This window comes from Strix aluco, chromosome 19 (assembly GCF_031877795.1).
Source record: "Strix aluco isolate bStrAlu1 chromosome 19, bStrAlu1.hap1, whole genome shotgun sequence".
NCBI classification, from domain to species: domain Eukaryota; kingdom Metazoa; phylum Chordata; class Aves; order Strigiformes; family Strigidae; genus Strix; species Strix aluco.
The window spans coordinates 11,463,833-11,490,605 of NC_133949.1; the positions used below are offsets into that span (position 1 = coordinate 11,463,833).

General features: G+C 69.7%; 3 protein-coding genes across 15 annotated transcripts; 1 reads left to right on the top strand and 2 right to left on the bottom strand.

Moving 5' to 3' along the window:
- Positions 1-71: 71 nt before the first annotated feature.
- On the bottom strand, positions 72-9,215 carry GIT1 (GIT ArfGAP 1). Its single transcript, XM_074845376.1, is given in 24 exon segments — positions 72-790; positions 877-940; positions 1,118-1,300; positions 1,381-1,454; positions 1,565-1,651; positions 1,934-1,987; positions 2,106-2,333; positions 2,421-2,573; positions 2,662-2,789; positions 2,868-2,979; positions 3,063-3,160; positions 3,810-3,882; positions 3,966-4,014; positions 4,311-4,337; positions 4,543-4,585; positions 4,674-4,768; positions 4,859-4,989; positions 5,098-5,184; positions 5,276-5,313; positions 5,316-5,330; positions 5,333-5,370; positions 5,458-5,570; positions 5,663-5,796; positions 9,099-9,215. Coding segments are annotated over 24 exon segments (2,289 nt in total). The 5' UTR covers positions 9,151-9,215; the 3' UTR covers positions 72-577.
- A 2,064-nt stretch (positions 9,216-11,279) lies between these two features.
- Positions 11,280-18,416, top strand: ANKRD13B (ankyrin repeat domain 13B). Of its 8 annotated transcripts, none has more exons than XM_074844893.1 (15): positions 11,280-11,421; positions 14,931-15,066; positions 15,317-15,441; positions 15,527-15,572; positions 15,785-15,970; positions 16,102-16,291; positions 16,402-16,468; positions 16,564-16,645; positions 16,716-16,780; positions 16,859-16,989; positions 17,089-17,267; positions 17,349-17,501; positions 17,598-17,758; positions 17,977-18,057; positions 18,149-18,416. In XM_074844893.1, exons 1-15 carry the CDS (start codon positions 11,311-11,313, stop codon positions 18,377-18,379), a joined length of 1,944 nt encoding a protein of 647 aa, XP_074700994.1. In that variant the 5' UTR covers positions 11,280-11,310; the 3' UTR covers positions 18,380-18,416. The 8 variants fall into 8 exon arrangements, with proteins under 8 accessions (XP_074700994.1, XP_074700995.1, XP_074700997.1 ...); XM_074844894.1 differs by having other exon boundaries at positions 15,827-15,970; positions 17,110-17,267; XM_074844896.1 differs by having other exon boundaries at positions 15,827-15,970; positions 17,110-17,267; positions 17,977-18,053.
- Positions 18,417-19,856: 1,440 nt separating this feature from the next.
- On the bottom strand, positions 19,857-25,990 carry CORO6 (coronin 6). Of its 6 annotated transcripts, XM_074845222.1 has the most exons (12): positions 25,815-25,990; positions 23,521-23,720; positions 22,824-22,946; positions 22,249-22,378; positions 21,984-22,165; positions 21,732-21,851; positions 21,361-21,480; positions 20,876-20,980; positions 20,642-20,787; positions 20,502-20,559; positions 20,173-20,403; positions 19,857-20,058 (listed from the first exon to the last, which is right to left on the bottom strand). In XM_074845222.1, exons 2-12 carry the CDS (start codon positions 23,716-23,718, stop codon positions 19,936-19,938), a joined length of 1,536 nt encoding a protein of 511 aa, XP_074701323.1. In that variant the 5' UTR covers positions 23,719-23,720; positions 25,815-25,990; the 3' UTR covers positions 19,857-19,935. The 6 variants fall into 6 exon arrangements, with proteins under 6 accessions (XP_074701323.1, XP_074701320.1, XP_074701321.1 ...); XM_074845219.1 differs by lacking the exon at positions 21,361-21,480; XM_074845220.1 differs by lacking the exon at positions 21,732-21,851 and having other exon boundaries at positions 19,857-20,055; positions 25,815-25,989.
- Between the last annotated feature and the right edge of the window lie 783 nt (positions 25,991-26,773).

The window sequence follows — 26,773 nt, forward strand, 5'->3', positions numbered from 1 at the left end:
TGAATCCCCTGCAGGCACACCCCGGGGGGGGACGGGACCCCCCCATCGCTGCAGGAGCCGTGGGGCTGGGGGCCCGTGCAATGCTCACACCTTTATTGATACAAATGTACAAGGACACATCTTACAGTAGGGAGCGCGGCCCCGGCGCGGGGAGGGGGGGCAGGACGCCCAGGGACGGGGGCAGGGGGGGGCCCCCGCGGGCGCCCCGGTCCAGTGTAACGCTGCGGGCGGTCCCGGGGGTACCGGCCGCCCGGCGAGGGGCTTTGTGGGGTGGGGGGGTACATCGCCACCGCCGCCACGGACAGCTACACAGGCTATGTACAGGATAAGTTAGGCGCGTGCCGCGGGGGGGGCAGGGGGGTCTGTACAGGGGGATGCAGGCACCGACCCCGCAGGCTGAGCACCAGCTCCTCAGCGGCGCAGGGGTTGGGTGGGGGGGGGGCTCGCCCCACGCCCCGGTTCCCCGTGGGCTAAAGGCCACTTGCTCGCCCCAGAGGGGAGGGAGAGACAGAGCGCAGGGGCCGGGGGCGGGATTGGGGTTGGGGTGGGGGGGGGGGTAGGGGACGCGGGCCGGCGCTCACTGCTTCTTCTCGCGGGTGGTGATGGTGACCAGCTGCTTGGCGGCCTTGGCGATGTCGTAGGCACACTGGATGACCTGCTGGGTCAGGAGCTGGTAGTCCACGGTGGCACCCGGCTCGGGGGGCACGGTTTTGCGGCACTCGCTCTGCAGCCGGTAGGCGCTGGCGTTGAGCAGCCGCAGGGAGCTCCGCACCGTCTCCAGCGCTGGCTTCTGCAGCAGGGCAGAGGAGCAGTGTCAGGACCCGCTGTGGGGGACCTGAGGGTGCCTGGTGGGGACCCCAACCCCACCCCTCCTACCTTGGGGAAGAGCGATGCCATCTCCGTCACGGCCGAGTGGATCTTCTCCGAGCAGGGCACGAAGCTGGGGGTGAGCAGAGGGGGGTGAGCAGAGGGGGGTGAGCAGAGGGGGGTGAGCAGAGGGGGGTGAGCAGAGGGGGGGGACGACGATGGCTCCCAACCATGGGATGGCCCCATGTTTACACAGCTCCTAGAACCAGGGGGGGCCAGACGGGCCCCCCTGGCTGTGCCCCAGCCCTACCTGTCGTGCTTGGACTCCTGTGCCGCCCGCAGCAGCTCCTGGATGTTCTTGGTGACCTGCTCGGTTTTGAGGATGACGTCCTCCGTGCTGGGCAGCCCAGGGTCCAGCTCCCCGTCCAGCGGGTCCAGCTCGTGGGGGAAGTCCTCGTCCTTGCTCAGCTCCACAAACCGCTTCCCCTCCATGCTGCGGGGACCGACCGACACCCCCCGAAGGGTCAGTGCCAGCCCCCAGCCCCCAGCACAGCCCCCAGCCCCAGCACTCACCTGATCAGGACCTCACCCGCCTGCGTGTTGTCGTAGTCGCTGTCGGTGCCGCTGCCATGTCGGTCCAGTTTGCTCTGGAGGGGAGAGGAGCAGCGTCAGGCCCTGCCTGTCCCCGTCCCCATGCAGGGTTGGGGTCCCCCCACCCCAGAAGCTGCCTCCCTCCCCCCGCACCCCGGTACATCACCATGTGCCGGGCACCGTCAGGTGGGCAGGAGAGCAGCGGGGAGGATGGGGGAAAGGGCACCGAGGAGGCAGACGGACCTTTCCGGATCTGGAGGGGGAAGAGAGGGGAAGCCGGTGCTGAACAGGGCGCAGAAGGGTCCAGAGCTGATCCCGGTGACGTGCAGGGGAGGACGAGCACAGGGGACACTGCCGCCCTGCATGCAGGAACGTCCCGCGGCCACCATCCCCCGGGGAGGTTCCCAGCCTGACCCGGGGGGTGCAGGTTGGCGGGGGGACAGGACGTCCCAGGACGGCACGGAGGGCCGGTCCCAGGAGGGGGTGACGGCCACCACGTGCCATGCAGGAGCCACCCCCGCTGCGGCCCCCTTACCCGGTACACGCTGGCCGGGATGTGCATGGAGTACAGAGCCTCGTCCTCCACCTCCTGGCGACACACGAAAGGTTACGGCCCCGCGGGGACAGGACCCAGCACCCTGGGGGGCTGGGGGTGGGGGACAGTTGCACCCCAAAAACAGCCCGCCCGCCCTCCCCAGGGCACTCACGCCGGTGCCGAAGGGCTGCAGCCGCGTCACCAGCTCCTCCACCGGCTGCCCGAAGGGTTTCAGCGCCGAGCCCGGCTCGTACATGGAGAAGGCCTGGCGGTCCCGGCGGTGCGGGGGGGTCGTGCCCGGGGGGTGCCCGTGCTCTGGCCGCTCGCTGGGGGTCGGGGTTGGGTGCGTGGGACCTGTCTGCTGCCGGATCTGTGTGTTCTCTGCCTGCAGCTTGTGGATCTGCAGCCAGGGCCGGGGGGGAGGCATCAGCAAAGGAGTGGGGTAACGCTGAGGGAGCTGGGGGGGTCCCACTGGCCCCGCACCCACCTCGCGCTGCAGCCGGCGCAGCTCGTCGCTCAGGCTGTTGTTCACCTTCATCAGCTGCTGCACCTTGGCTTCGGAGGCAGCCAGAGCTTTCTTCACCTCCAGGTACTCCTGCAGCGTGATGGGGCCGTCCGAGAGGTCGGAGGAATCCATGCTCTGTGGGGAGAGGGGCTCAGCACCAGGATCCTGGAGCTGGGAGTCGGGGGGCGGGGGGGGAGTCGGGGGGGAGGAGTCTGGGGCTCACCCTGGCGCGGTTGTTGCGGGAGGCGTTGCGCAGCAGCTCCTGGTCCGTGTCCTCGTCGGAGGCGACGCTGTCGTAGTCGTGCTGGTCGTCCAAGTCGCTCTGGCTCCGCAGCGAGTAGTCGAGGGCGTCTGGGGGAAGGCAGAGGGGTGCTGAGCACAGGGCGGGGGGGGTGGCTCAACCCCACCTTGCTGGCCCCCGTTCCTCACCCGTGGGGCTCAGCAGACTCTTCCCTTGCTGCCGGCGCTTGGCTTCCCCGAGGATGTCGATGAGCAAGGTGGCGAACTCCCTGGCGTTGAACCTGGCCAGCTTCTGCCGGCCCTGGGAAGGAAGGGGGGAAAAAGGGGGATGAGCAGGTGTCTGGGTGCATGGCAAGGGGGTCGCAAGGCCTGGGGGGGACTTACCTGGTTGCGTGTGGCTGAGTACTCGGGGTTGACAGGGAGGAAGGGGACGGCGCTGCGCTCTGTCACCAGTGTGCTGTGGTTCTGCGTCGTCAGCCAGACTGCAGGCAGGCACCCGGCATCAGACCCCCGGGGGGGCTGCGGGGGCCAGACAACGCCCCCCACCCCGACCCCAGAGCGAGCGGGCTGCAGGGCCTGGGGCCGGCGACGGAGCCGGCAGGACGCAGGCGCGGGCGCAGGGCCAGCCTGCTGGGGCTGGGAATGGAGCCCGGCCCGGCTGACGGGAATCGCCTCCCCCAGCCGCCCCGGGGGGGCTGGGGTCCCCCCTGCACCCCCCAGCAAGGACCCCCAGCTTCTCACCCGTTGGGGCACCAGCTTTGCACCCCCCAGCCAGCAGGGAGAGGGTTTGGCGTTCCTGTCGGTGCCCACCCCGCCATGAAAATGGGGTGGCCACCACCCCACCACCCCCCAAGCTCAAGGGCACCCCTCCAGGCTGAGCCCCCATCCCCGGGGGGGCCCGGCACCCACCTCCAGCAGCACCCCAGCCCCAGCGCCCGGCGGCGGCCCCTCACTCGGAGCAAACCTCCCCGGCTGGAGGAATGAGGAAGGAGGGGCCTGCGGTCCCGGCAGACGGATCCAGATCGAGGGGGGGAGCGCTGGGCTCAACCGCGGCCCCGCCAGCTGCTCCTCCCCGCGCCACGCTGCCCGCCCCAGCCTTTTTGGGGGCTGCACCCCACGCCCCCCGCTCACCCGCATCGTTCTCCCGACGGTCCACCTCGTCGTAGACGTCCATGGCCAGTTCCTCGAAGAGGCGATTGCTGAGCTGCAGCGGGACGGGGAACGGCGTCAGGCTGGATGGGAGGAGCGGATGGGACCCCCCCCAGCCCTGCCCCGGCCCCCACTCACCGCTTGCAGCTTCTTTTTGGCTGCTTTGGCCAGCTCGGAGAGGTCCAGGCTGGGGGGGGGGCAGGTGTGGGGAGGTGGGGGAGACACAAAGCAGGGGTTATTCCTGGCCCATCCCCACTGAAACAGTCCCCAGCTGCACCCCACCAGGACAGGGACCCTCCCTTGGGTGCGGGGGGCTTCACCGAGCGGGGCTGGCAAGCAGGCACAGGGGGATGAGGTGGCAGGGGGTGAGTGGGATCCCCCTCCCCGGGTGCTCGGCTGGGCCGAGCGGCCGGGGCTGCAGGGGGGGCCCATGCCAGTGGCACAGGGGGGGCCCCCCAGAGCCGAGAGCCGAGCGGACAATACCTCTGTGCCATGCACTTTGGGCGCACCCTGCGCTCCGGAGAAGGCAGCGGGGGGAAGAATAGGATAAAGGCGGACGTTAAACGCGCGGGCACGCAGACCCCCCCCCTCCACCCTCCCTGAGGATGCTCCAGCGCCGGTCACGGGGAGGTAACCGGGGTCCCCACCTTGGCCCAGCGGGGACGCCGGGGGGGACATGGACAGGGCGGCGGGGCCGCGGGCGCTGGGCACTCACCTGTCTGCCATTTGCGGGATGATGTAGTGCCCGTTCTTGTGGTCTGTGCAAAGAGAGGGGTGGTGAGCGGGACCCCGCGCCCCGCCCTGGGGTAAGCATCCCCCCACCCCCCCCCAGACCCCCGCGCTCACCCGGCTTCCTGCCGCAGAGGTAAAAGGCCAGCCGGTCGGTCAGCTCGTACTGGCACTCCACCAGCCGCTCTGCCAGCTCGTGCTGGGCTGCCTGCCTGTGAGAGGACGGGCAGGGGTGATGCCCCACCCTATGGAGAGGGTACAGGCAGGGGTGACCCTCCCTGCCTCCCCTTCCCCACCCTCACCTGGCGTAGTCGATGGGGGTCCGGCCGTTCACGTCGGGCGCCCCGGGGTCGGCGCCGTAGACCACCAGCAGCTCTGCCTGCAGGATCTGGCCGGCTTTGGCGGCCACGTGCAGCGGCGTGGTGCCTTTCTCCTGCAGGTACGGGCAGCCTCAGCCCCGCAGCCAGCCCGTGGAAACCACCCCCTCACCCCCCAAGCTCAGCACCATCCCCCACAGACCCCGAGCCCCAGCGGCGCTCACCGGGTGGAAGAAGTTGGCCTGGGCACCCAGGGAGAGCAGACGCAGGCAGGTCTCCAGGTTGCCCGTCCGCACGCTCGAGTGCAATTGCTGCGGAGGGGAGAGGCGGGTAAGGGGTGGGGGGGGCGGGATCCATCCCTGCTGCTGAGGGGGGGTCCCACGCCCCCAGCCTGTGCCCCACCTTGCTGAGGTCCTTGGCAGTGACGCCGTCATCGTCCGGCAGGGCAGCTTGTGGACATCTGGTACTTGGCGCGGATGAACTCTGACTTGGTGGGGCTGGAGGGGGTTAGCAGAAGGTTGCAGGGTGAAGTGGGGGTGCCCGGCCGGCGTTGACCCCCTCCCCACGGTGCGGGGGGCACTTACTGCACTTTATCCTGGGGATTTGCCTTCCGGCGCCCGCTCTGCACCTGGGCCGGATCCAGCAGCGAGTGCTCCCAGATGGAGTTGGCCCCGTTGCTCGCCAAGGTGTGCACCATCTGCGGGGGGAGAGGCAGGGCCCAGTGGGTGTGTGTGTGTGGGGGGTCCATGGGGGTGTCCTCCTCCACGTCCCCGCGGGGCCAGCACCCACCTGGAGCAGGGTGGCGGGCCAGGGGCTGTGGCGCAGGTGCTTGACGATGGAGATGTGGCGGCCCAGGCTGCGGTGCACGCTGCAGCACTCGTCACAAATGAGCACCCCGCGGTTGATGGAGGCCCAGCCAGGGTCTGCGGGGTGGTACGGGGGTGTCACCGGGTGTCCCTGTCACCGAGGTCCCCTCCCCATGCGGTCCCCATGCTGCGGGGGGGGGGGGGGATGCATTGCCACAGCGACCGTTTCCCAGGCGACAGCAAGGGGTTCAGCCCATCGCCTGGGGAAACCCACAGGTTTCCCGTAGCAACCAGGCACCAGCCAAAAGCGGGGGGCAGGATTTGGCCTCCCCCATCGGGAGGGTGGCTGGTGACAGGGATGATGCCAACCCCACGGCAGCACACCCCGAGCAGGGGCACCCTGACCCGCTGCAGCACCCGGCGAGGCCGTGCACCCCCTGAGCCCCAAGCTGGGCATTCAGGGGGGTCCTGGAGGCAGGGGGGCAGTGTGCCCCGCAATGGGTGGGCACCCCCACCCCGTGGGCTCCCACGTACGGTGGTCACCGGCTCTGCAGCCTCAGCACCCACCCCAGGCTAGCCCCGCAGGGCACCCCGGCTCTCAGGGCAGGTGCCGTGGCCCCCCCACACTGCCATAACTCCCCCCAGCCCCAGCTGCTGGCCCCGGCCCGGCCGGACTGGAGCCCTTTGTGTCCCTGCTGGGAACAAAGGGCTGTTTGAGCGGCCGCGCCGGCCCCACGCTGGCACCAGCCCCGGCACCCGCGGGGGCCCCGTTCCCGGCCGAGTGGCAGCTCCCCACGCCCGCACCCCAAAAATAGGTCCTGGGGCTGGCCTGGGGTGGGGGGTCTGGCCCCACGGGGTGGCTGTTGGGCCACAGCTGCCCCCGGAAGGACTGAGGGCAGGATTTGGGGACCCCCGCCCGCTGGGTCACAGCCCCCTCCTGTGACACGTGGCCAGGCACAGGGTGCCGATGCCGAACCGTCCCCGGGTGGCCCCTCTGCCGGGCGCTGTGGGGCAGTCCTGCCAGCCTCTGCCCAGCCCCACTACCCCTTGTTTCTGTAGGGCCTACACAAACATCACCCCACCCCATGGGAGGGGAAAGACCCAAGCCCGGGGGGGACAGGGCCTGGGGGGGTGGCAGCACTGTCCAGAGGGGGTGACGGTGGCCCCACGACCCCACAGAGGAAGGCAGCCAGCCAGGCCTCCCCCACCTCCTTCCTCACCGCAGGGTCCTGGACACCTCCCCAAGCCACCCACACCCCCCCCAGAGCCCTGGGGATGGCGTTTTGGGGGTGACCCAGCCCTACAGTGCTGCAGTGCCCGGGGCTGAGGTTGGGTGGCTGGGGGGGGGGGGGGGGGGGAAGTATTGGCCCCCCCAGCCTGGCAGCCCCGCGCACACAGATGGCAGCTCCTTGGCAGCCGGCGCCGCGGCATCTGCGCCTTCGCGCCCGCGGCCCACGGGGCGCTGCCGGGAACAGGACGCTCTGCGCTGGGGGTGGGGGGGAGCTGGCCGGCACTGGGATCTGGGGTACCCCCAGGGAGGCACCCCCACCCGCTGGAGAGGGCAGCCGGGATGCTGTGAGATGCGGGTGGGCATTGCAGCAGCTTGGGGAGCGCTGGCACAGGGGCACCCCCAAACCCTGGGAGGGTCATGGAGCCCAAGGGGTGCTCCTGGTATCTCTGTTCCTGCACCGGGGCGTGGGCTGACCCTGGGACCCCCAGCACTCAGCCCTGCACTGGGGAGGGGAGGGCTGGGGCCAGCCAGCATCCCCGCACAGGGCCAGCAGAGCAGGATTTGGCCAAGGGAGCCCGGACAGAGGGACCAGGGCACCCCACAGGCACCCCACCACGCAGGGCTGGGCAGCGCATCCCTGGCAGCGGTGGCGGGTGCTGTCGGCGCGGTAGGAAGCGGCCTCTGGACTTTATAACTCATTTCCTCACATGGCTGCCGGGCGATAAGAGATTGGAAGAAACTGGTTTCCATTTCCCACCCCCCACACCCAGCCCCGGCAGGGAGCCTCGGCACCGCCCTGGGCACCCCTGTGACCCCCGCTCGCCCGCCGGCTGGGGGACCCACCCGGAGGCAGGGCAGCCCCACACCCACGCGTGCCGCCGGTTCTCCTGGCAGGATCCGGCCATTGGCACGTGGCCGGAATAATTTTGGCACAGCCTTGGCCCGCGGGCAGCTTTCCGGGGCTGGCTCAGAGTGAGCCTCGACTCTCAGCCTCGTTCATTCATCGCTGGGGGGCCACCCAAGCTGGCCATGGTAGAGATTGGGGGTCCAGCCCTACCGTGGGCAGGATTTGGGGGTTCAGCCCCACAGGCTCCTGCCCGGTGCGGGGGCTGCGGGCACCGGCACGCGGGGATGCGAATCATCTTGCCCAGGCTCAGGCCGTGGCTTGCAGCACGGCCGCCGCCGGCCCAGCTCAGCTTGCCTGCACCGCCGAGCCCAGATCCGGCCAGCGTGGGTGCTGGCTGCGGGGTGCTGGGGGGGCGCAGGAGGGTGTCCCCCCTCCCCGATCCTGCCATTTGTAGGGTTCTCGGTGCTGCTGGCACCAACCAGCAGGTCCCCAGCCTACGCCAGCAGCACCCACGGCGAGGGGTGCAAAGGCTGTGGGTGGTGCGTGGGGGTGTTGGGTGCAGCGGGGCTACACTGGTGCACCAGGGCGGCACAGAGGGCACAGGGGGTTATCGGGGTCATGTCTGGGGTGTACTGGGAGATTCCTGGGGTGGAAAGGGGGTGCACCAAGGGGGCCAGGGGGTCTCACCAGGGCTCTGTGCTGGGGGCACATCAGAGGGTTCCTGGGGGGCAGAGCAGGGAACTCTGCGGGGGGCCCTGGTGTGTGCACTGCAGGGTGCAGAGGGGACTCATCGGGGGGGGTCCTGAGGGCACCCTGGGGGGTGCAAAGGGGCTTTGCTGTGGGGTGTAGAAGATGCAAAAGACGGGGTGAACTTCGGGGTAGGGGCTCACAGGGGTGCTGAGGATGTACCGAGGGGCGCCATGGGGTGCCGAGGGGGCTGCCGGGGGTGTGTGGGTGCACTGGGGGGCACCATGGGGTGCCGAGGGGCTCCCGGGGTTGCTGTGGGTGTACTGGGGGGCATCATGGGGTGCCGGGGGGCTCCCGGGGGTGTGTGGGTGCACTGGGGGGCATCATGGGGTGCCGGGGGGCTCCCGGGGGTGCTGTGGGGGCTCCCGGGGGTGTACTGGGGGGCACACCGGGGAGCGCAGAGCGGGCTCCGCAGCCGTACCGGGGAACGCAAGGCAGGCTTCGGGAGAGGGGGGGGCGCTCCGGGGGTGGCAACACGAGGTGCGAAGGGCCCCGCCGGGAGGGGGGCGGGAGGCTGGTGTGGGAGGGATGGAGCGTAGCGGGGTCGTCCCGGGGGGCCCGGTGTCGGTGCCGGGGGGGAAGGTCGGCCCTTACCTGGGGCGCTGCAGTCGGCGCACACCTCCGCCCGCGGCGCCTTCCGGGACATCCTCAGCGGCGAGGCGGGCCCGGGCCCGGGCCTCTGCGCCAGCGTGGGGCGGCGGCGGCGGCGCCCCCGGGCCCGCCGGGGGCGGGGAGGTGGAGGGGGGGGGAAGGGAGCGGGGGGGGGGGGTGGGGGGGGGCCGGGCGGCGGGGCGGGGCGGGGGCGGCGGCGGGGGCCCGGGGCCGCGGCGCGCCGGGGGCTGCCGGCTGCTCCCAGCGCCCGGCGGCTCCGCAGGAAGCGGCGCAAGCCCGGCCCCGGCGGAGGAGGGGCCGCACCGCCCCCGCCCCGCCACCGGCAGCGCCGCCGCGACCGCCCCGCACCGGCACCGGCACCGCCCCGCACCCGCAACCCCCCCCCGCCCCTCCACCCCCCTTCCCTGCTCCCGCACCGGTACCTGCATCCGCAGCCGGCACCGCCTGCTCCCGGTCCCGGTCCTGGGTATCCTGGACCAGGTCCTGGGCATCCCCCCCGCGCCCCGGCCCCGTTCCCCGGTTCTGGTTCCAGCCCTGAGCACCCGCCGCCTGGTCCTGCACAACCCAGCCGGCTCCTGGGCATCCCCCTGGCCCTGCTCCCGCTCCCGCTCCTGCTCCTGCTCCTTCTCCCGCTCCCGCTCCCGCTCCCGCTCCTGCTCCTGCTCCCAGTCCCGGCCCTACTCCTGGTCCAGCTCCCGGTCCTGCTCCTGGCCCTACTGCTCCCAGTCTGGCTCCTGGTCCTGCTCCCGGTCCTGGCCCTGCTCCTGACCCCGGTCCTCGGTGCCCTCCTGGTCCCATTCTCAGTCCGGGGCAAGTCCTGGTCCTGGTCCCAGCCCTGGTCCTGTTCATCCCCCCCTCCGGGTCCTGGGCACCCCTCTGGTCTTGGTCATGGGTCCCACACACCCCAGTCCCAGCCCTGGGCACTTCCCAGTTGTCCCAGTCCTGCTCTGGGCACCCCAGCACTAGCTCTGGACACTTATCCCTGATCCAGCCCCAGCCCTGGTCCTGTTCCCAGTGCCAGCACTGTGCACCCCACTCCTGCGCACCCCCACTCCCCCCCCGGCCCCATCCAGGTGCACCACGGGTGCAGTGCAGGCAGGTCCCAGGACATCGGGGTCCCCTGCCTGCCCCAGCAGTGCCGGCAGGACACTGCACTGGGGATATGTGGGGGGGGTCACAGCATCCCCGGGATGTTCAGCAGGACATTTTGGGGGGGTGAGGGGACTGGGGACCCTTTGGGGTCCATTCCCCACTCTGGGATCCTATAAGCGCTTGGAGCAGCGGGGGGACACCCCAGTACCACCATGGGGGCCCCGCAGGCAGCTGTGAGGGTCAGACCCCTGCGGCACGGCCACCCCAGGCAGGACCCCCCAGAGCGGGGCCAGATCCTGCCCCCCACCACCATGGGGCCAGGCTGTCCAGCCTGCGCCGAGAGTGACCTCACCGCTGGTTGCCACGGAGATGGCTCATGACGTCATGGGGCAGCGGGGCCGACGGGGAGATGGGGGATGCTGTGCGGGGACCGGGGTGGGGGAGATATGACCACCGCTGCCGCCACCAGGGCTGAACGGAGAATAATAACGAGGGGGTTCACCCCGTGGCAGGGCGGGGGGCAGCGGGGCGGGGGGCCGGGAGCGTGGCGTCGGCGGGAGGCTGAGGCGGCCGGCGGAGGCCCAGCCTCGCATTGTTCTCGGGCGACAGCCGGAAAACGCGACGCCCGCCCCGGAGAATCGCAGGCGGAAAAGGAAACGGGGCTGGGGGCCCCTGCGCCTGCCGCTGCCCGGGTGGGGGGGCTTGGGACCCCCCCCCCCACAGCCTCTGCCTGCTGCCTTCGCCCCTGCCCCGCCATGTGCCTGGGCCCGCTGGGGTCAGCCGGGAGGGGTGAAATCAGCCGGGGGGGGGGGGGTGGGTTGAGGGAGAGGAACGATCCCTTTGCGGGGTGGGGGGCCGCGGTGATGGGCTGAGCGGTACGGGGATGGGGGGGGGGGGGGGCGAGGAAGAGGAAAGGGGGCGATGCCGGGCAGGGCGACTACAAGTCCCATGAGGCCGGGCGGTGCGGGAGGGGAGGGGGGGTGGAGGGGTGGGGGGGAAGCACCGGGCGGGAGGTGCCGTGCCCGCCCCGCCCCGCGGGCCCCCCCCGCGCCCCGCTCCGCCCCGCGCCGCGCCCGCCGCGCCGCTCCAGCATGCACGGAGGATGCTCGCGTCTTGCTCAGGCAGGAAGGGGCCGGAGGGCAGGTACCCGCTGCACTACCTCGTCTGGCACAACCGCGCCCGCGACCTGGACCGGGAGCTCAGCGCCAAGCAGGTGGGGGGGGCGGGGGAGGGGGGGTAAGGGGGCACCCCCGGGCTCGTCCACGGCCCCGGGCCGCGGGCCCGGTTCGGCTGGGGCTGATGCAATGCTGCCGGGCTGCTGCTCGGCGTTGGGGATGAGGATGGAGATGAGGATGGTGGGGATGAGGATGGGGATGAGGGTGGGGATGGGGTTGGCAGGGCTTTGGGGGGTGTTGTGTGTGTCCCCCCCCCCCCGCACCCCAGGACTGTGTCAGCTGTCCCCGGGGCTGGCGCGGAGCGGTGGGTACCACCCGCGGGTCCCCTGCATCCCCAAGTGCAGGCAGCCCCAAGCATCCCTCCCCACGTGTTCCCTGGTAGGCCTCTGCGGGCCCCCGGCACCCCGACCCGCACCCCGCTTCTCGGGGTGCTGCCAGCCCCACTGGGGGTGCAGACCCCAGCTCCCCATCCTCAGGCTGAGCCCTTCTCGGGGAGGGGGACACACACAGGGCCCTGATGCTGCTGGGGCACAGCCCGTCAGCCCCAGGAGGGCAGGTGGGTTCTTCTCAGGGTGGGGGGACCCACTGTGTCCCCCAGCCTGGGAACCCCCCCAGCCGGCCGGTGATGGAGCGGGGCCACAGGCGCATCCCCAGGCGGGTTCCCAGCCTCCCTCTCCCCGTGGCATTGCAATTCAGGTAATTAAAACCCAACCCCGAAGACGCAGGAAACCGCAGGCACTGGAGGGAGGTCGGCGGCGAGGCTGTGCCGAGCATCCCCGCTCCCTCGGCCCAGCTCCTGGCACCCCAGGGTGCTGAGGGCTGTGCCGGATGAACCCCGGTGATGCACGAAACGGGGGGCCGCTGTGTCGCGATGCTCCTGCCGGGATGCAGGCGATGGCTCCCGCCACACCCGCCTCCATTGTGGGGGCTGGCCGGGGGCTGCACCAGCATCGCCCCGGCCCCCCACCCCATCGCCGGTGGTTTTATTTCCGTGGTAATTTGGGGTCATTTTTCCCAGGAGCCCAGCGCGGCAGAGATCAAAGCTGGGTGCAGGCGACGGCGGCGGCTCGGCGGGTGCGGGGAGGTGCAGGGGCTGCGAGGGTGGCTCCAGCCCCCCGCACCTGCAGAGAGGGTTTCTAACCCTCCCCCCCCCCCCCCGCCCCGAGCCCGGCCAGTGGAGGGGCTCTGCCACAGCCCCTGCTGCCTTTTGCAGGGCCCTGTGTGCACCCCAGGGGTGCACAGAGGGGGCCATGGGTGCTGCAGGCCAGACCGCAAAGCAGGTGGGGGTTTGGGGGAAGGAGGTGGGGGCCAGCCCAGGTTGAGCCCCCTCCCCTCTGTCCAGGGCATCCGGGGACACGGCTCAGCCCTTGTCCCTGCCAGAGCATCCCCTGGGTAAGCGGGTTGGGGCTGGTGCTGTGTGTGGTGCTGGGGGCTGGGTGTCCCCCTGCCTGGGGTCTCTGCCCTCCCGCCACCCTGGGGACTTGCACGGGGACAGAGGCACCCCCTGAGCCCCCCCCAACGTGCAGGTGTTTGGGGTTGGGAAGCACTGGGGCAGCTGACAGTGTTGCTCCTCTCCATGTCCCCATAAGGGCCCTGTGTGGGTCACCCCCCAGTTGTCACCACGAGCTCCCATCCACACTTGCCACACTTGGGGAGTGAGGGCCAGCGGGTCCCCATGACAGGGACAGCACAAGGACATGGCAGACAGTGACATGGAGCCTGTTGTGCCAGGACACCCCACACCGCAGCCTGCCCCACTGCGCATGGCGGGGACCTGGGGCTGCGCAGGGACAGCAGCACCCAGCACCTCTCCCTGCGCTGGCCCTTGTCACCCACTGCCACCCGGGAGTAGGCGCTGGGGTCCCCCACACTGAGGACAACCCCGGCAGAGGGGATGCGCTGTGCCGTGTGCCCAGCTGGCACAGGAGGAGCGGCCGAGCTGTGGTCCTGCGCTGCACCGCTGCCACCCCAAAGCCATGCCCGTCCCTGTCCCCATCCCCGGTGGGTGTCACAGCCCCAGGACTGGCAGCGTTTGGAGGTCTGTGCCACGGCCCCTGAGCTGGAGCCATCCCAGCACCAGGGCCCGGGACCGACCTCTTGTCAGCAAAAACTGGGTCACACCGTGTCCCCCGGGGTTGACTCCGGTGCTGCGTCCCCAGAGCAGGGACCCTTGTCCTGCCCGGTGCTGGGCAGGGCTGCGGCTGGGGAGCCCTGCTGAGCCTGCAGCACCCGTCCCCCGGCTGGGGGGTGATTGCTTTAATTAGAGTCATTTCATTAGCGCAATTAAGAAGCAGCAGTCGCCTGGAGAACATTGGAGCAGCACGTTGGCTCCTGGGGAAGTGAGGGGGATGTTTTGCTCTGGCGGTGTGGGCAGCTTGGGGGGTCCCTCTGCCTGGTGAACCCCTGGGGATGAGGGGCATGGGGATGCCCATGGCCCAGGCAGAGATGGGGACACCTCTGGGGCAGAGGGACGACAGGACATGCCCAAGAGTGAGGCAGGGACTTGCTGTGGGCAAGAGCCTGGGCACTGGAGAGCCCACACCCTACCCCTGCCCAGCCCCAAACACCTCTGGGTGCCTGGTCCCAGCTGGCACCTTTGCATCCTGCACCCCATGTTTGTCTTCCTGGGAGCGACCTCCCCAAAACCAACGCCTTGATTCGGGGTTCATCCCCACTGCCTCCTGCCCCAGCAGCATCCAATGGCCTCTTTCCAGGCACAAGGCTTCTACCCCGGCTGGGTGCTGGGGGGGGCAGAGGCTGGATCCCCCCCAGTGCCACTCCATCAGTCCCCAAGCCATGTCCCCAGCCCTGGGCATGATGTGGGTGCTGGTGGGTGCTCAGGGTGCCCACCCACCGCCGCTGCCGGCGGGCGAGGGATTCCTCAGGGCTGGCTGGGCGCCAGGCTCCGGGTTTGGCACAAACAATCACAGCCCCAACGCGCAGCTCCCCAGGGCCCGGGGATCCTCCGAGCAGTCGCTCCGCTCACGCAGCCACCCGCCCCCGGCTCAGGCAGGGGAACACGTGCGCCCGCCGCAGCCCACGTCGCCCGCCGTGCTCCCGGCCCCGGCGGAGGGGGGCTACCGGCAGCTGCTGCCTGGCAACTGGGCAGCAGCCCCCCACCCTCCCCTCCAAATCCCAAAGATGGGGGCTTTTACCGAGTTTGCAGCTGCATCAAGCCATGCAGAGCTCCATGCACCGTGCTGGGGGCATATGTGCCCACCCACCACCACGCTGTGCCCCTGCTTCGTGTCCGCGTGGTGGGGGGCAGCCCAGCCTGATTGTGCTGAGCCCTACGGGGTGCTGGTGGCCACCGCCGCACTCTCCCCACCCTCCCCATGGGTCTGGCAGCGGCTGTGGGAAGCAGGGAGAGATTTTTGGGGTGCATTTCTTGGGGGACCTCAGGGATGGGGATGGTCTCTGAGATACTGTCAGATATCGGCGACTTTCCTTGGCTACTCTGGCCGGGAGCCTTGCAGCTGCAGGAGGGCGTTGAGGGGGTGAGGTCCAGCTGCCCTGGTGCCCCCTGAGCCCCGCAACCTCCCGGCAGGCCGACATCGAACAGCTGGACCCCCGAGGACGCACCCCGCTGCACCTGGCCACCACGCTGGGCCACCTCGAGTGCGCCCGGGTGCTGCTGAAGCATGGCGCTGACGTGGGCAAGGAGAACCGCAGCGGCTGGACAGGTGAGCCGGGGGGCTCGCTGCCTCGGGGGGCTTATTGCCTCACGGGGCTCGCTGCCTCGGGCCTCCATCAAGCTGCCCTGGTCCAGGCACAGGCACAGGCATGAGTATGGGCACGGGAATGCTCAACCTGGTGCTGCAGCTCCCCGAGGGACAGCTTGCCTGGTGGTACACGCACGTGGCTCCTGTGCGGTGGCCAGCTGTGCCTTGCCGTGCCGTGCCGTGCCGTGCACTGCCCCTCTCTGCCCTGCAGTCCTGCAGGAAGCCGTGAGCACCCGCGACCTGGAGCTGGTGCAGCTGGTCCTGCGCTACCGTGACTACCAGCGAGCCATCAAGCGCCTGGCCGGGATCCCCATCCTGCTGGAGAAGCTGCGCAAGGTACCTGCCTCTGGCGGGGGCTGCTGGGGTGGAGGGGGGGGATGCTGGCCACGGGCTCCTCCTGATCCCGCTGTGCTCCTCGCAGGCCCAGGACTTCTACGTGGAGATGAAGTGGGAGTTCACCAGCTGGGGTAAGTGTGGGGCAGAGCGTGGCTGGGGAGGGGAGCGGGAGTTTCCCAGCAGTCCCCCAGCCGCAGCATTCATCCCTGGGATGGGGCACACCCTCTCCCCTTGCCCCCCTACACCCCAAGCTTGCAGACCCCCATCCAACCAAAGCATTGGGTTCCCCAGATGCATCCATCTCCCACCCAGCTCAGTGCTGGCAGCCCACTTGGGGATGCAGGGTGGCCCCATCCCCGGCTGGGCTATCGCCGTCTCTCCCCAGTGCCACTGGTGTCCAAGATCTGCCCCAGCGACACCTACAAGGTGTGGAAGAGTGGCCAGAACCTGCGGGTGGACACCACGCTGCTGGGCTTCGACCATATGACCTGGCAGCGGGGCAACCGCAGCTTCGTCTTTCGGGGACAAGGTGAGCCGGCACCGGCCCCCCCCCCGCCCCGCCCTCACTGGGGGACCCCTTGGCACTGCAGCGGGGCAGGGTGATGCAGTGGGGACTGTGGTTGTCCTCGGCTACCCTGACCCCGCCCCTGCTCCCTGCAGACACCAGTGCGGTGGTGATGGAGATCGACCACGACCGGCGGGTGGTCTACTCGGAGACGCTGGCCCTGGCCGGCCATGACCAGGAGGTGCTGCTGGCTGCTGTGCAGCCCACCGAGGAGCAGGTGATGGGGCGGCTGACGGCCCCCGTCGTCACCACCCAGCTCGACACCAAGAACATCGCCTTTGAGAGGTGGGCTGGGGGCAGCCACTCCCTGGGGCTGCGCAGCCCCCCAGGGTGCTCACACCCTAGGCTGTCCAAGTGAGACTGTCCATGGCTCACGGTGCTCTGTGTCACCCCAGGAACAAGTCCGGGATCCTGGGCTGGAGGAGCGAGAAGACGGAAATGGTGAATGGGTACGAGGCCAAGGTGAGGGGCAGAGGGGGTTGAGCTGCCCAGGGCACTACAGCTGGTTGCAGGAGGGGAGTCTCCACCTCTGCCATTCCCCCCCTCTCCGTGGGCAGGTCTACGGCGCGTCCAACGTGGAGCTGATCACGCGGACGCGGACCGAGCACCTCTCGGACCAGCACAAGGGCAAGAGCAAAGGTGGAGGCAGCGTGGGTTGGGCGGGAGGGCCCTGTGCCAGCTCTGGCCCTCACCCCCTCCTCTCCTGCAGGCAGTAAGACCCCGCTGCAGTCCTTCCTGGGCATCGCCGAGCAGCATGTGGGGCCCAACAATGGGGTGAGCGTCCCAGGGGTCTGGGGGTGGGGTGTGGCCCCACAGTCAGACACTCCCCTCACTCTCCAGGCTGTCCCGCAGACGCTGATCACGCAGACGCTGAGCCATGCCAACCCCACCGCCATCACCCCCGAGGAGTACTTCAACCCCAACTTCGAGCTGGGCAACAGGGACATGGGGCGGCCCATGGAGCTCACCACCAAGACGCAGAAGTAAGGGGGGGAAGGAACAGATTGGGGACCCCCTCCCTGTCTCCCCCCACCCCCCCAGACCACTGCAGGGCCCCCGGGGGGGCAGGCAGGGGTCCCCAGCCTGGCGCCTGTCCCCGGCAGGTTCAAGGCGAAGCTGTGGCTGTGCGAGGACCACCCGCTGTCCCTCTGCGAGCAGGTTGCCCCCATCATCGACCTCATGGCAATAAGCAACGCACTCTTCGCCAAACTGCGGGACTTCATCACCCTGCGCCTCCCGCCCGGCTTCCCCGTCAAGATCGGTACGGGGCGGGGGGAGTCTTCGCTGCCGGCGCGGGTGGCGCAGCCAGCTTCCCTCCCTGCTTTTTTTCCTTTTCCCACAGAAATCCCCATCTTCCACATCCTCAACGCCCGCATCACCTTCGGGAACCTCAATGGGTGCGATGAGCCCGTCAGCTCCCTGCGGCACAGCCCCAGCAGCGAGGCGCCCTCGCCCAGCAGCGACTCCTCCAGCGTCAGCAGCTCCAGCTCCCTGAGTATGTGGGGTGGGGAGGGGGGGGACAGCCGAGGGGCTGGGGTGGGAGGGGGACGCGGCAGGGTGCCCAGCCATGCCAGGACCTCTGTCCCTGCAGCCTCGTGCCGGGCGTGCGAGATGGACCCAGCGCTGTTCGAGGTGCCGCGGGGGTACAGTGTGGTGGGCACCCACCAGGACGCCCTGCGGGAGGATGAGGATGACCTGCTGCAGTTCGCCATCCAGCAGAGCCTGCTGGAAGCGGGCAGCGAGTACGACCAGGTGGGCACTGCCACCCCCTCCACGCCTCCTCCTGCCCCCCCCAGCCTGGCTGGGGGACCGTGCTGATGCTGCCCTGGGACGCTTCCCCCACCTTGCACCATCCCTGCATCCCGCGGTCACGGGTCAGAGCTCATGCAGGGGGGATGGGTTTTGGGGGGATGGGGAGCAGCGCAGGGGAGGGATGCCCCCCTCGAGCATCCCTCTGCCACTGGCTGCAGGTCACCATTTGGGAAGCGCTGACAAACAGCAAACCGGGCACCCACCCCATGTCGCACGAGAGCCGCCGAGGAGACAGGTTGGTAAGGTCCGGCCAGTCCCCCCCCGAGGGGGGAGTGGGAGTGGGCGCCGGCCCCACGGCGATCCCCGCTGAGCCTCTACCGCACCCCCCAGGACTCCCCAGCACACAGCAGCCCCCCGTCCCCCTGTCCCCCCATCCCCGGGGAGGGGTGGCGGGGGGCCCAGCGCCCTGTTCCCCAGCTACGCGGAGCAGCTGCGGCTGGCCATGGCGCTGTCGGCGCGGGAGCAGGAGGAAGCCGAGCGCCGGACGCGCCAGGAGGAAGAGGAGCTGCAGCGGATCCTGCAGCTCTCGCTGACGGAGAAGTGACCCCACACCCCCGCTGAGCCCCCCTCCCCACCCCACCCCAATGGGGATGGAGACGCGGCCGGTGCCGTGTATGGGGGGGGGGTACGGAGGGGGAGTGGGGTGGGGGGAGCCAGCCCAAGCACTGTGGAGGGCAAATGGGGAGGGGGGGGGGGTGCAGGATTTGTCCTGGTGTGGGGGAGATATTGTCCCCATAGCTGGGGTGGTACTGGGGTGCGGGGCGGGGCGGGGGGGGCACCCAACATCAGGACAGGGTGAAGGAGGGTGACAGCCCTGCAGCTGGGGTGGCAGGAACCAGGGGGGGCAACCCCACGGCCTGTACTCCACCCCTGGGACAGCCCTAGCCTCCCCCCCAACCGCCCTATGGGGTGCTGCTCAGCCCCTCGCCCCGGGAAGGTGGTGGGGGGCACATTCTGCCCCAGATGGGGGGGGCTGCCAGTCGCATGGGGTCCTGGGGTACCCCCAGAGCTGGGGGGGCGATGGCCCCCCTCCCCAGGCGCTACCAAGTGCACTTACCCGGGAGCTGCTCTGCCTGCCAATGGGGGCGGGGGGGGGGCTTAGCCCCATTGCACCCCACAGCCAGGGCGGGGCTGCACAGCTGCCCCCCACCCCGGTGCAGGGGTCCGCTGGGGCAGTTAAGGGGTGCCTGTGAAAGGCTGCCTGGTGTCACCCCCCCCCCCTTACCCCCTGCTCGCACACCCCCACACCCCCCCGCTCGGATGCCCCCCACCCTTGGCAGCACTGCACCCCCTCGTCCCGGGCACTGACCCCGAGAGAAAACTTACGTCAAATGGTGCTAACCCCCGGCCCCCCGCCCCGGGCTGCTCCTCCTTTGCACACGGGGGGGTCCGGGGGCCACGGAGGGGGCTGGGCTCGCTACCCTGGGACTTTTCGTAGCCGGTGCCCCCCCCCACGCACCCCACAAGCGACATCTGGGCCAGGGCCGGGGGAGCCCGAGCAGCTCCGACCGCGGCCAACACCAATAAATGCTCCTTAATGTTTGTCTCTCTTGGCCTCTCTCTGCCTGTGCTGGGGCCTTGCGGGCAGCGGGGTGCAGGCAGGGCCCCCCCAGCATGGTGGTCCCACATCCCTGGTACCTGGCTCGCAGCCATCGGTGGCCGAGCCCTTTATTAAAGGGGGACCCAGGAGCAAAAAGCCGAGGGGGGCGATGGGGCAGTGGGAGGCAAAGGGGGCAGTGGGGGGGGTGTGGCACCATACCCAAGTGCATCCTGGCTGGGGGGGGGGCCCGGCGGCCCCCTGTCCTGGGAGGATGCTGGCGCTCAGCTTGCAGGTCCCCAAGGCAGGGTGCTCAGCTGCCCCAGCCTGCGGGCACCGAAGCGGGGACCCCCCCCCGGATGATGCAGCGGGGTATCGTTGTGCTGGACCACCCCAGGAGCAGGATGCGACCGATGCCAGTGTGTGTGGGGGGTCAGGATCCGACCCCCCCCCCCTCCCTGCAGCCTCGGCTCCTGGGGAAAGAACACGGCTCTGGGCTCCTTCCCTGTGCAGGGACTCGGCTTTAATCCCCGGGGGGGCTGGGGCAGTCCTCGCCCTGGCCGTGGCCGTGGCTGTCGCGTTAGTCCGTGCCGTTGGTGAAGTGGCAGAGTTTGTTCTCCAGGTCGGAGATGCGCTTTTCCTGTGCTTGGATCGTCTCCTTCAGGGCACGGATCTCCTCCAGCACCTCCTCCAGGGCTGGCTGCTGGAGGGGGGCATGGACACAACACGCAGCGTCACTTAGGGAGCCCCCTCCAGCTCCTCCAACCCCACCCCAGGCAGGGGGACAGCCCTGCCATGACGTCCCCAGGACACTCACAGAGATGTCAGGGTCACAGATGGAGTGGCCGCGGCGGGGGCCTGGGGGGGGCTTGTTGTCCAGGATGTTCTTCTTGACCACCTTCAGCTCGCGGTTCTTGACAGGGACGTAGCCGTCCCGCAGCGAGATGAGGACGGGCTCCGCGTCCTTCCCCGACAGCCACTCGTCTGCCTCCAGGGCTGGCTCGGGGCCCGGTGTGTCAGGGTACAGGTCCTCCTGGAAGAGGTCTGACTGCGGGGGGGTGAGGAAGACTGTGGTGAGACACCCTGTGTGTGTTCCCCCCACCTCCAGAACCCCCCCCATCTCCCCTAGGACCCCCGTGGGCTCACCTTGCGTGGCACCGTCATGACGATGGGCTCGCACTTGCGCTCGTGCAGCTTGAAGAACCTGCGTGGGACAGAGGCAGTCAGGCTCCGGCCGTGCCCCTCAACCCCTCCAGCTCCCCCCAGCCCCCCCCCCCAGCTCTCACCTGGCGATCTCACACTTGCTGACGTCCAGCCCGCGTTTGGGCATGAAGCCCATGCCCCGCTGCGGCTCCTTGCTGCTGTAGGTGTTCAGGTAGTGCACGTAGGGCGCCTCGTCCGTGATCTCGAAGTACCGGATGCTGCTGTCACCCTGCAGGTGTGGGGACGGGTGTCAGCTGGCCCCGGCACCCCCAGGGAAGGGGTGGCATGGAGGGGGGGGTGCGCCCTGGGGGGTTTACCTTCCCGCAGAGGTAGACAATGCTGGAGTCGGGGTCGTAGAAGGGCAGCAGCACCCCATTGCTTGTGTCCATCTCCTGCAGGGCGATGGGCTCCTCAAAGTTTTCCTGCGAGGCCGGAGTGGCGGAGGGGGGGGTGAGCGGTGGCCCCAAAACCCCCACCCCGGTTAGTCACACACATTAGCCACAGCACACTGTGGGGACGGAGCTCGTCCCCCCCTGGGGTACACAACCCCCCAGGCAGGCAGCTTGGCATGCCCCCCCCAGCACCCCTGCATGATTGGGTGCACCCCAACCTGGCTTGTCTCCCCCCCCAGCACTACCTGCCCCCTTCTGCCCCCTCCCCATGCCCAGCACAGCACGGCACACTTGGGAACTTGGCATCTTTTGGGGGTGGGGGGGTGGATGCAGCAGGCACCCCATCCTGGAGGCAGGGGGGCAGAAGGGGGGCCAAGTTCCCGGGGCAGCACTCCATGCGGCCTCGTTACCGGGTCCCACAAGCCCAGCTCCCGCTGGCTCATTCTGGTAAAGCCCGTGGTAAAGATGTGTCCTTCCCTCGTGAAGATGGCCCGCACAGGCCTCATCCCTTCGTGGGGGGCAAACCTCTCCTGGGGAGAGGGGGAGAGAGTCAGCATGGGGCATGGGAAGGGGGGAAAATGAGGGGGGGTCCGGATCTGTCCCCCAAAACAGCCGCTGAATCCTGCTCCTGGGGAGTGCACGAGGCTCCCGGTGCGCACACGGTGCTGGAGAGTATCCCTGGCACCCGGCACATCGCCGGCACCCAGCATATCCCCGGCTCAGCCGGGCTCCGCGGGGTCCCCGGGGCGGCGCTGGCCGGGTGGGAGCCGCCGTCTCGTACCAGGTCCCAGAGGCCCAGCTGCCGCTCGCTCATCTTGCTGAAGCCAGTGGTGAAGATCTTGCCATCGGCCATGAAGATGGCGCGGATGGGGCGGGCGCTGTCGTGCGGTTTGGCTTTCTCCTGCGCCGGCCGTTAGCGGGTTAAAACCAAACACAGAGACACGCGGGTGCGGGAGGGTTAGTAGGGTCAGGCAGGCAATGGGGGGGGGACCCCGCAGCGGGATGGTGGGGGGGACACGGTGGGGACACTCACCGCCACGACTTGCTGCTTGCGGGGGTCGATGATGCGGACCTTCTTGTCCTTGCAGGTGGTGACGAGGAGGCTGCCGTTGCGGTTCCAGCCCACGTTGTAGATGAGGTCGGTGTGCATGTCCTCCAGCACCAGCAGCATCTCCCCCGTGCCCACGTTCCAGAGGATCACCAGGTTGTCACAGCCTGCGGAGAACCGACGGGGTGGACGCCATCATCTCACGGATCCCCCCCCTGCCCCCGGGGAGGGTGACCCGGGACCCCCTTACCTGCGCTGAGCAGGACGTTGCGGGCGGTGGGGTGCCACGAGATGATGCCCACCCGCTTGGAGTGTCCCTCCAGCGTCACCACCGGCTCCGTGATGTTGCGCACAGGGACGTAGTCGGGGATCTGCCACACCTGGGGAGGGGGGGACGGGGCGTAGGGGATCACCCCGCAGGGAAGCGCTAAGCAGCTGAGGGCCTTGGAGCCAATTAACCTCATCGTTAATCCCTGCTCAGGCTGCGGGGAGGGTGGTGAGAGGACAGTAGCAGCGCCTCCATCCTGGGGTGCATCCCCAGCACTCAGGGGGCTGGTGGGCGCAGGGAGGGGGGCACAGCTGGGGCGCAGCCCCCAGCACACCCCCCCCAGCTATTCCTGGCTGCTGAGTCGCCAGGGCGAGTATATTTAGCACAAACTGCTGCATCATGGAGAGAGCAGCCGCCGCCAGCGCGAACGCATGGCACCGGCGCTAAAAATAGGCCAGTGACACTTCGCAGGCGGCAAAGGGCGGGGAGGGGGGGATGCTCCACGCCGCTCCCCCAGCGCCCGCCGCACCCCTCCCACCCAGGGTCCGGCCCCTCACCATGACGGTGGTGTCCTCCGAGGCGCTGGCGATGACGTTGTCATTGTGGGGACACCAGTCGATGTCCAGCACAGGCGCCGTGTGCCCCGTCACCAGAGGGTGGTTCTTGTCCACCCGTCCTGTCTGCAACACCGAGGAGCAGGGATGAGTCCCCAGCAGCTGGGGGGGACCCTGGCAAGTGTCCCCCAAGCCCCAGCCTGGCCAGCACGTGGGGCTGTGGCACAGGCAGGGACACGCAGGAGGCTCCGGTTGTGGCCAGAGCTTTGCGCCTGCCTCGAAGGGGGAAACTGAGGCACGCAGTGGGAATGGGGCTCACTTAGCATGAGGCCCCGTAGGGATGCAGAGGGGAATGATGTGCCCTGGGAGAGGTTGTTTTGTGTCCCCTCTGATGGCAAGGAGGGGCTGGGGACCCCCCCCTTGCTGCTGGAGAGGGCAGGGCTGACCCCCACCCCACTGGGATGCTTCCTGGGCATCGTTTGTCCCCAGGAATTTGGGCTGGGGAGAAAGCAGCTGGGGGTTTCCTGCATCACCTCAGTTGCCCTTGCGAGCCAGTGATCACCCCAGGCTGTCCCTGCCCCGAGCCTCCACCTGAGGATGGGGATGTTGGGGCAAATCTGGGGGGGTCTAGGGCCACAGCAGCGCCCCAAAAGCAGAGCTCATCCCAGGGGGGCCAGACCCCAGCAGCCTCCCTGCTCACCTTGGCAAGGGGCAGGACAATGAAGGCCCCGCCGCCGCCGGACTCCACGATGATGGCCACAAACTTGGGGTTGACAGCACAGAAGGAGCTGTCGCACGTCACCTTGGAGACGCGGATGTCCTCGTACATCTGGTCGGCCTTCACCGGTTGCCCGAAGACGTGCCGGAACTTGCTCTGGCGCACGACGCGGCGGCTCATGGCTGGGGGGCACAGGGTCAGGCTGCGACCTTCCCCCTCGTGCTGTCATGGAGGGGTTTGGCCCCCTCAGGCCTTGCACTCCGAGAGACCCCTCCCCTCCCCTGGGCACAGGGGAAAGCCTGAGGACATGCCGATGCCAGGGGATGAGGGTGCAGGATGGTGCCTGACGTGGCTCTGACCCCGCGGCAGAGACCGGGGGCAGCCCTGGTGTGCAGGGGGGTGCGCGTGCTGCAAGCGTTGGGGACGGGCATCCCGTGGCCAGAGCTGGTTGGCAGCTGGGCAGGAACGTGGCCGTGCCATGATGTGCAGCTGGGCCGTGCCCTACGGCTGGGCCATGCCCTGTGGCTGGCACTGGGGTTGGCACACGAGCAGCTGCAGTAGAGAAGCTGAGGGGACTTTGGGGCGGACACAGAGGTGCCACACACCAGGTCACAGCTTGTCCCCTTGTGTCCTATCCTGCATTGGTGGCCCGAGGTTGCCTGGCTCGATCCAACACCCAGGAGGGAGGCTGTGCCTCCAGCACCGACCACCCCACGCCTCCCACCATGGGCCCCTGCCCCAGGGGGCTCCACGTGTGCACCCACTCTGCACCCCCAATCCAATTGACTGGTGCTGAGCCCGGGCGAGGGCTGGACCCAGCACATCGACACAGCCCTGTGGGCACGCCGGGGTGCGGAGGAGCCCCCCGCGCTCAGCATGGCCCCGGCAGGGTCCTCAGCCCTCGGCCACAGCCAGGCACACTGCCCGCAATCACCCATCTCTGTCCCAAGCCTGCGCTGCTCCTGGGACCTGCCTGGGGGGGCACCGAGCCCCTCGGGACCCCGAAACCCCTGGAGCTGGGGCTCTGCAGCACCTGTGAGTCACTGACCACCTCGGGGAATCCCCTGGGCTCTTTTGGGGCCTCAGCCATTGCCAGGGGTCGTATCCAGCCACCAAACCACAGCCTGGAGGGTCAGGCATTGCTGCCCCCCAGCCTGCGGGGCTGGTGTGGGCAGAGGTAGGAGCAGATCTCCTCCGCCGCGTCCCGGCTGGTGGCTTTTGGCCAGGGCACGTGCAGCACCAAGCCAAGCCACATCTGCCCAGTCCCTGGGTGTCCCCAGGGGCTCTCGTGGCCCTTCAGCATCATCCCTGGCCTGGCAGAGTGAGTGGGGGTTGGAGCCAGGCGCTGGGGGGGGCTGGAGTCCTGCTACTGAGGGGGGCTGGACACTGGCATCGCTGGCATCACCCCCATGGCCCTGGGCATGGTCCCCAGCTCTGGGGAGGAGCAAGGGGGCTCCGCGGGGACACCCTTGGGGTGTTCTGCAGCACCTCATCCCTCACCAGTGAGAGCAGAGCGTGGGGTGTAGGCAAGCAGGGGACGGGGTGATGGCCTGGCCAGCTGGGCAGAGTGCATGCAGGGGACAGGCAGGGTGCAGGCAGGGTGTGGGGTGCAGGAAAGGTGCGGGTGAGGTGCTGATGTGGTGCAGGCAGAGTTGAGCAAGGTGCAGGCAGTGGCTTGGGTAGGGTGCAGGTGGGGTGCAGGCAGAGTTGGGCAGGGTATAGGCAGGGCTGAATGGGGTGCAGGCAGAGTTCGGGTGGGGTGCTAGCAGGGTGCAGGCAAGGCTGAATGGGGTGCAGGCAGGTACAGGCACAGTGCAAGCAGGGTGTTATGGTCTGCAGGCGGGGTGCTAGCGGGCTGCAGGCACGACAGCTGGATGGGGTGCAGGCAGGGTGTTGGCAGGGTGCAGGCAGGGTACAGGCACGATACAGGCACGGTCGGATGGGGTGCGAGCAGGGAGCAGGCGGGGTGCAGGTGGGGTGTTAGCAGCGTGCAGGGCGTGACACAGGCAGGGCGCAGGCAAGGTGCAAGGCAGGGCAGAGGCAGGACAGCCCCGCTCCCGCTCCCCGGCCGGGCCATTACGTTGCCACAATTGAATCCGCAGCGGCTGCTCGGGAACGACCAGAGGTCACTTTCCAAATATAGCCGTGTCCTGCGGGCGGGCGGCGAGGGGCCGGGGGGCCCGGGGGCCGCAGCCCAGCGCCCACCGCCCCCTCCCTCCTTCCCTCCCTCCCGGTCCCCGCCGCCGGCCCCGGCCCGCCCGCGCCCCGGTTCCCACCTGCGCTCCGCGGTTCCTGCGCGCTACGGGCGCGCCCGGCGCTGCGCCCCCGGCTCGGCTCCGCCCGGCTCGGCCCGGCCCCGCTGCGCACCCCACGGCCCGGCTCGGCTCGGCCCGGCCCCGCTCCGCTCGGCCCGGCGCGGCTGGGCTCGGCTCCGCGCAGTGCCGCTGCCGCAGAGAACAGCTGAGCCGAGCCGGGCGCCGGGGCCGGCACAGCCCCCCCGCGGCGGGCACTGGGAAAAGGGGGGGGGGGCCGGCCCGGCCCCGCCTGCCCCCGCACGCTGCCCGGCCCCCGGCCTGGCTCTGCCCGCAGGGATGGGGTCAGCGCTGGCTCCATCCCCAAAAGCGGGGGGGGCCCGAGGGGGCCCGCAGCACATCCCACCCCCCCGCCCCGACCCCGGGCATGGTGCATGGGAGCCCCTCGGCCCAGCGCTGGGGGGGGGCAGCAGAAGCCCCTCTGTCCCCTCCTGCCAGGCAGCGTCTTTCTAAAGCATCGGGGGAAAGCAAGGGGAGGGCCAGTCCTCGCCCCCCCTCCTCCGGGCTGCCATCACCCCGGGGGTCACCCCTCTGCCCAGGGCTCAACTGGGACACGGGGCTGCTGGACACCCCCTCCCTGCACCCTGGGGCCACCCCCACAGAGCCCACAGCCATGGGCTGGCCCCGGGGGCACCCCAAGGGCTCATCACCTCCCCCCGGGAGCAAGGGGGCTGCAAACCCAGGGAGGGGTGAGCCCGTGTCAGCCCCGGCCCTGCACAGCGGGATGGTTACGGGCACATTCAGAAGCCAGATTTGGGATTTAGCAGAGCCCAGCCCCGCAGGGATGCCCTGGCCCAAGGGGATTAAGGGATTGTAGGGCTCGGGGACCCGTGGGAGGGGAGCCGTGGTTCCTGGAAAGGCAGCAAAGCCCTGGACCCTACAAGGGCACCGAGCGGAGCCGGACGAGCATTGGCTGAGCTGGG

Excerpts from the sequence above, each read along its gene's own strand:
- ANKRD13B (XM_074844889.1), top strand. The coding sequence starts at position 11,311 with ATGCTCGCGTCTTGCTCAGGCAGGAAGGGGCCGGAGGGCAGGTACCCG. Across the intron at positions 15,573-15,784 it reads GTGGGAGTTCACCAGCTGGG|GGTGGCCCCATCCCCGGCTG; the intron begins GTAAGTGTGGGG and ends TTGGGGATGCAG. Across the intron at positions 16,469-16,563 it reads TGAATGGGTACGAGGCCAAG|GTCTACGGCGCGTCCAACGT; the intron begins GTGAGGGGCAGA and ends CTCCGTGGGCAG.
- CORO6 (XM_074845222.1), bottom strand. The coding sequence starts at position 23,718 with ATGAGCCGCCGCGTCGTGCGCCAGAGCAAGTTCCGGCACGTCTTCGGG. Across the intron at positions 20,981-21,360 it reads AGCTGGGCTTGTGGGACCCG|GAAAACTTTGAGGAGCCCAT; the intron begins GTAACGAGGCCG and ends CCGGCCTCGCAG. Across the intron at positions 20,404-20,501 it reads TCATGACGGTGCCACGCAAG|TCAGACCTCTTCCAGGAGGA; the intron begins GTGAGCCCACGG and ends ACCCCCCCGCAG.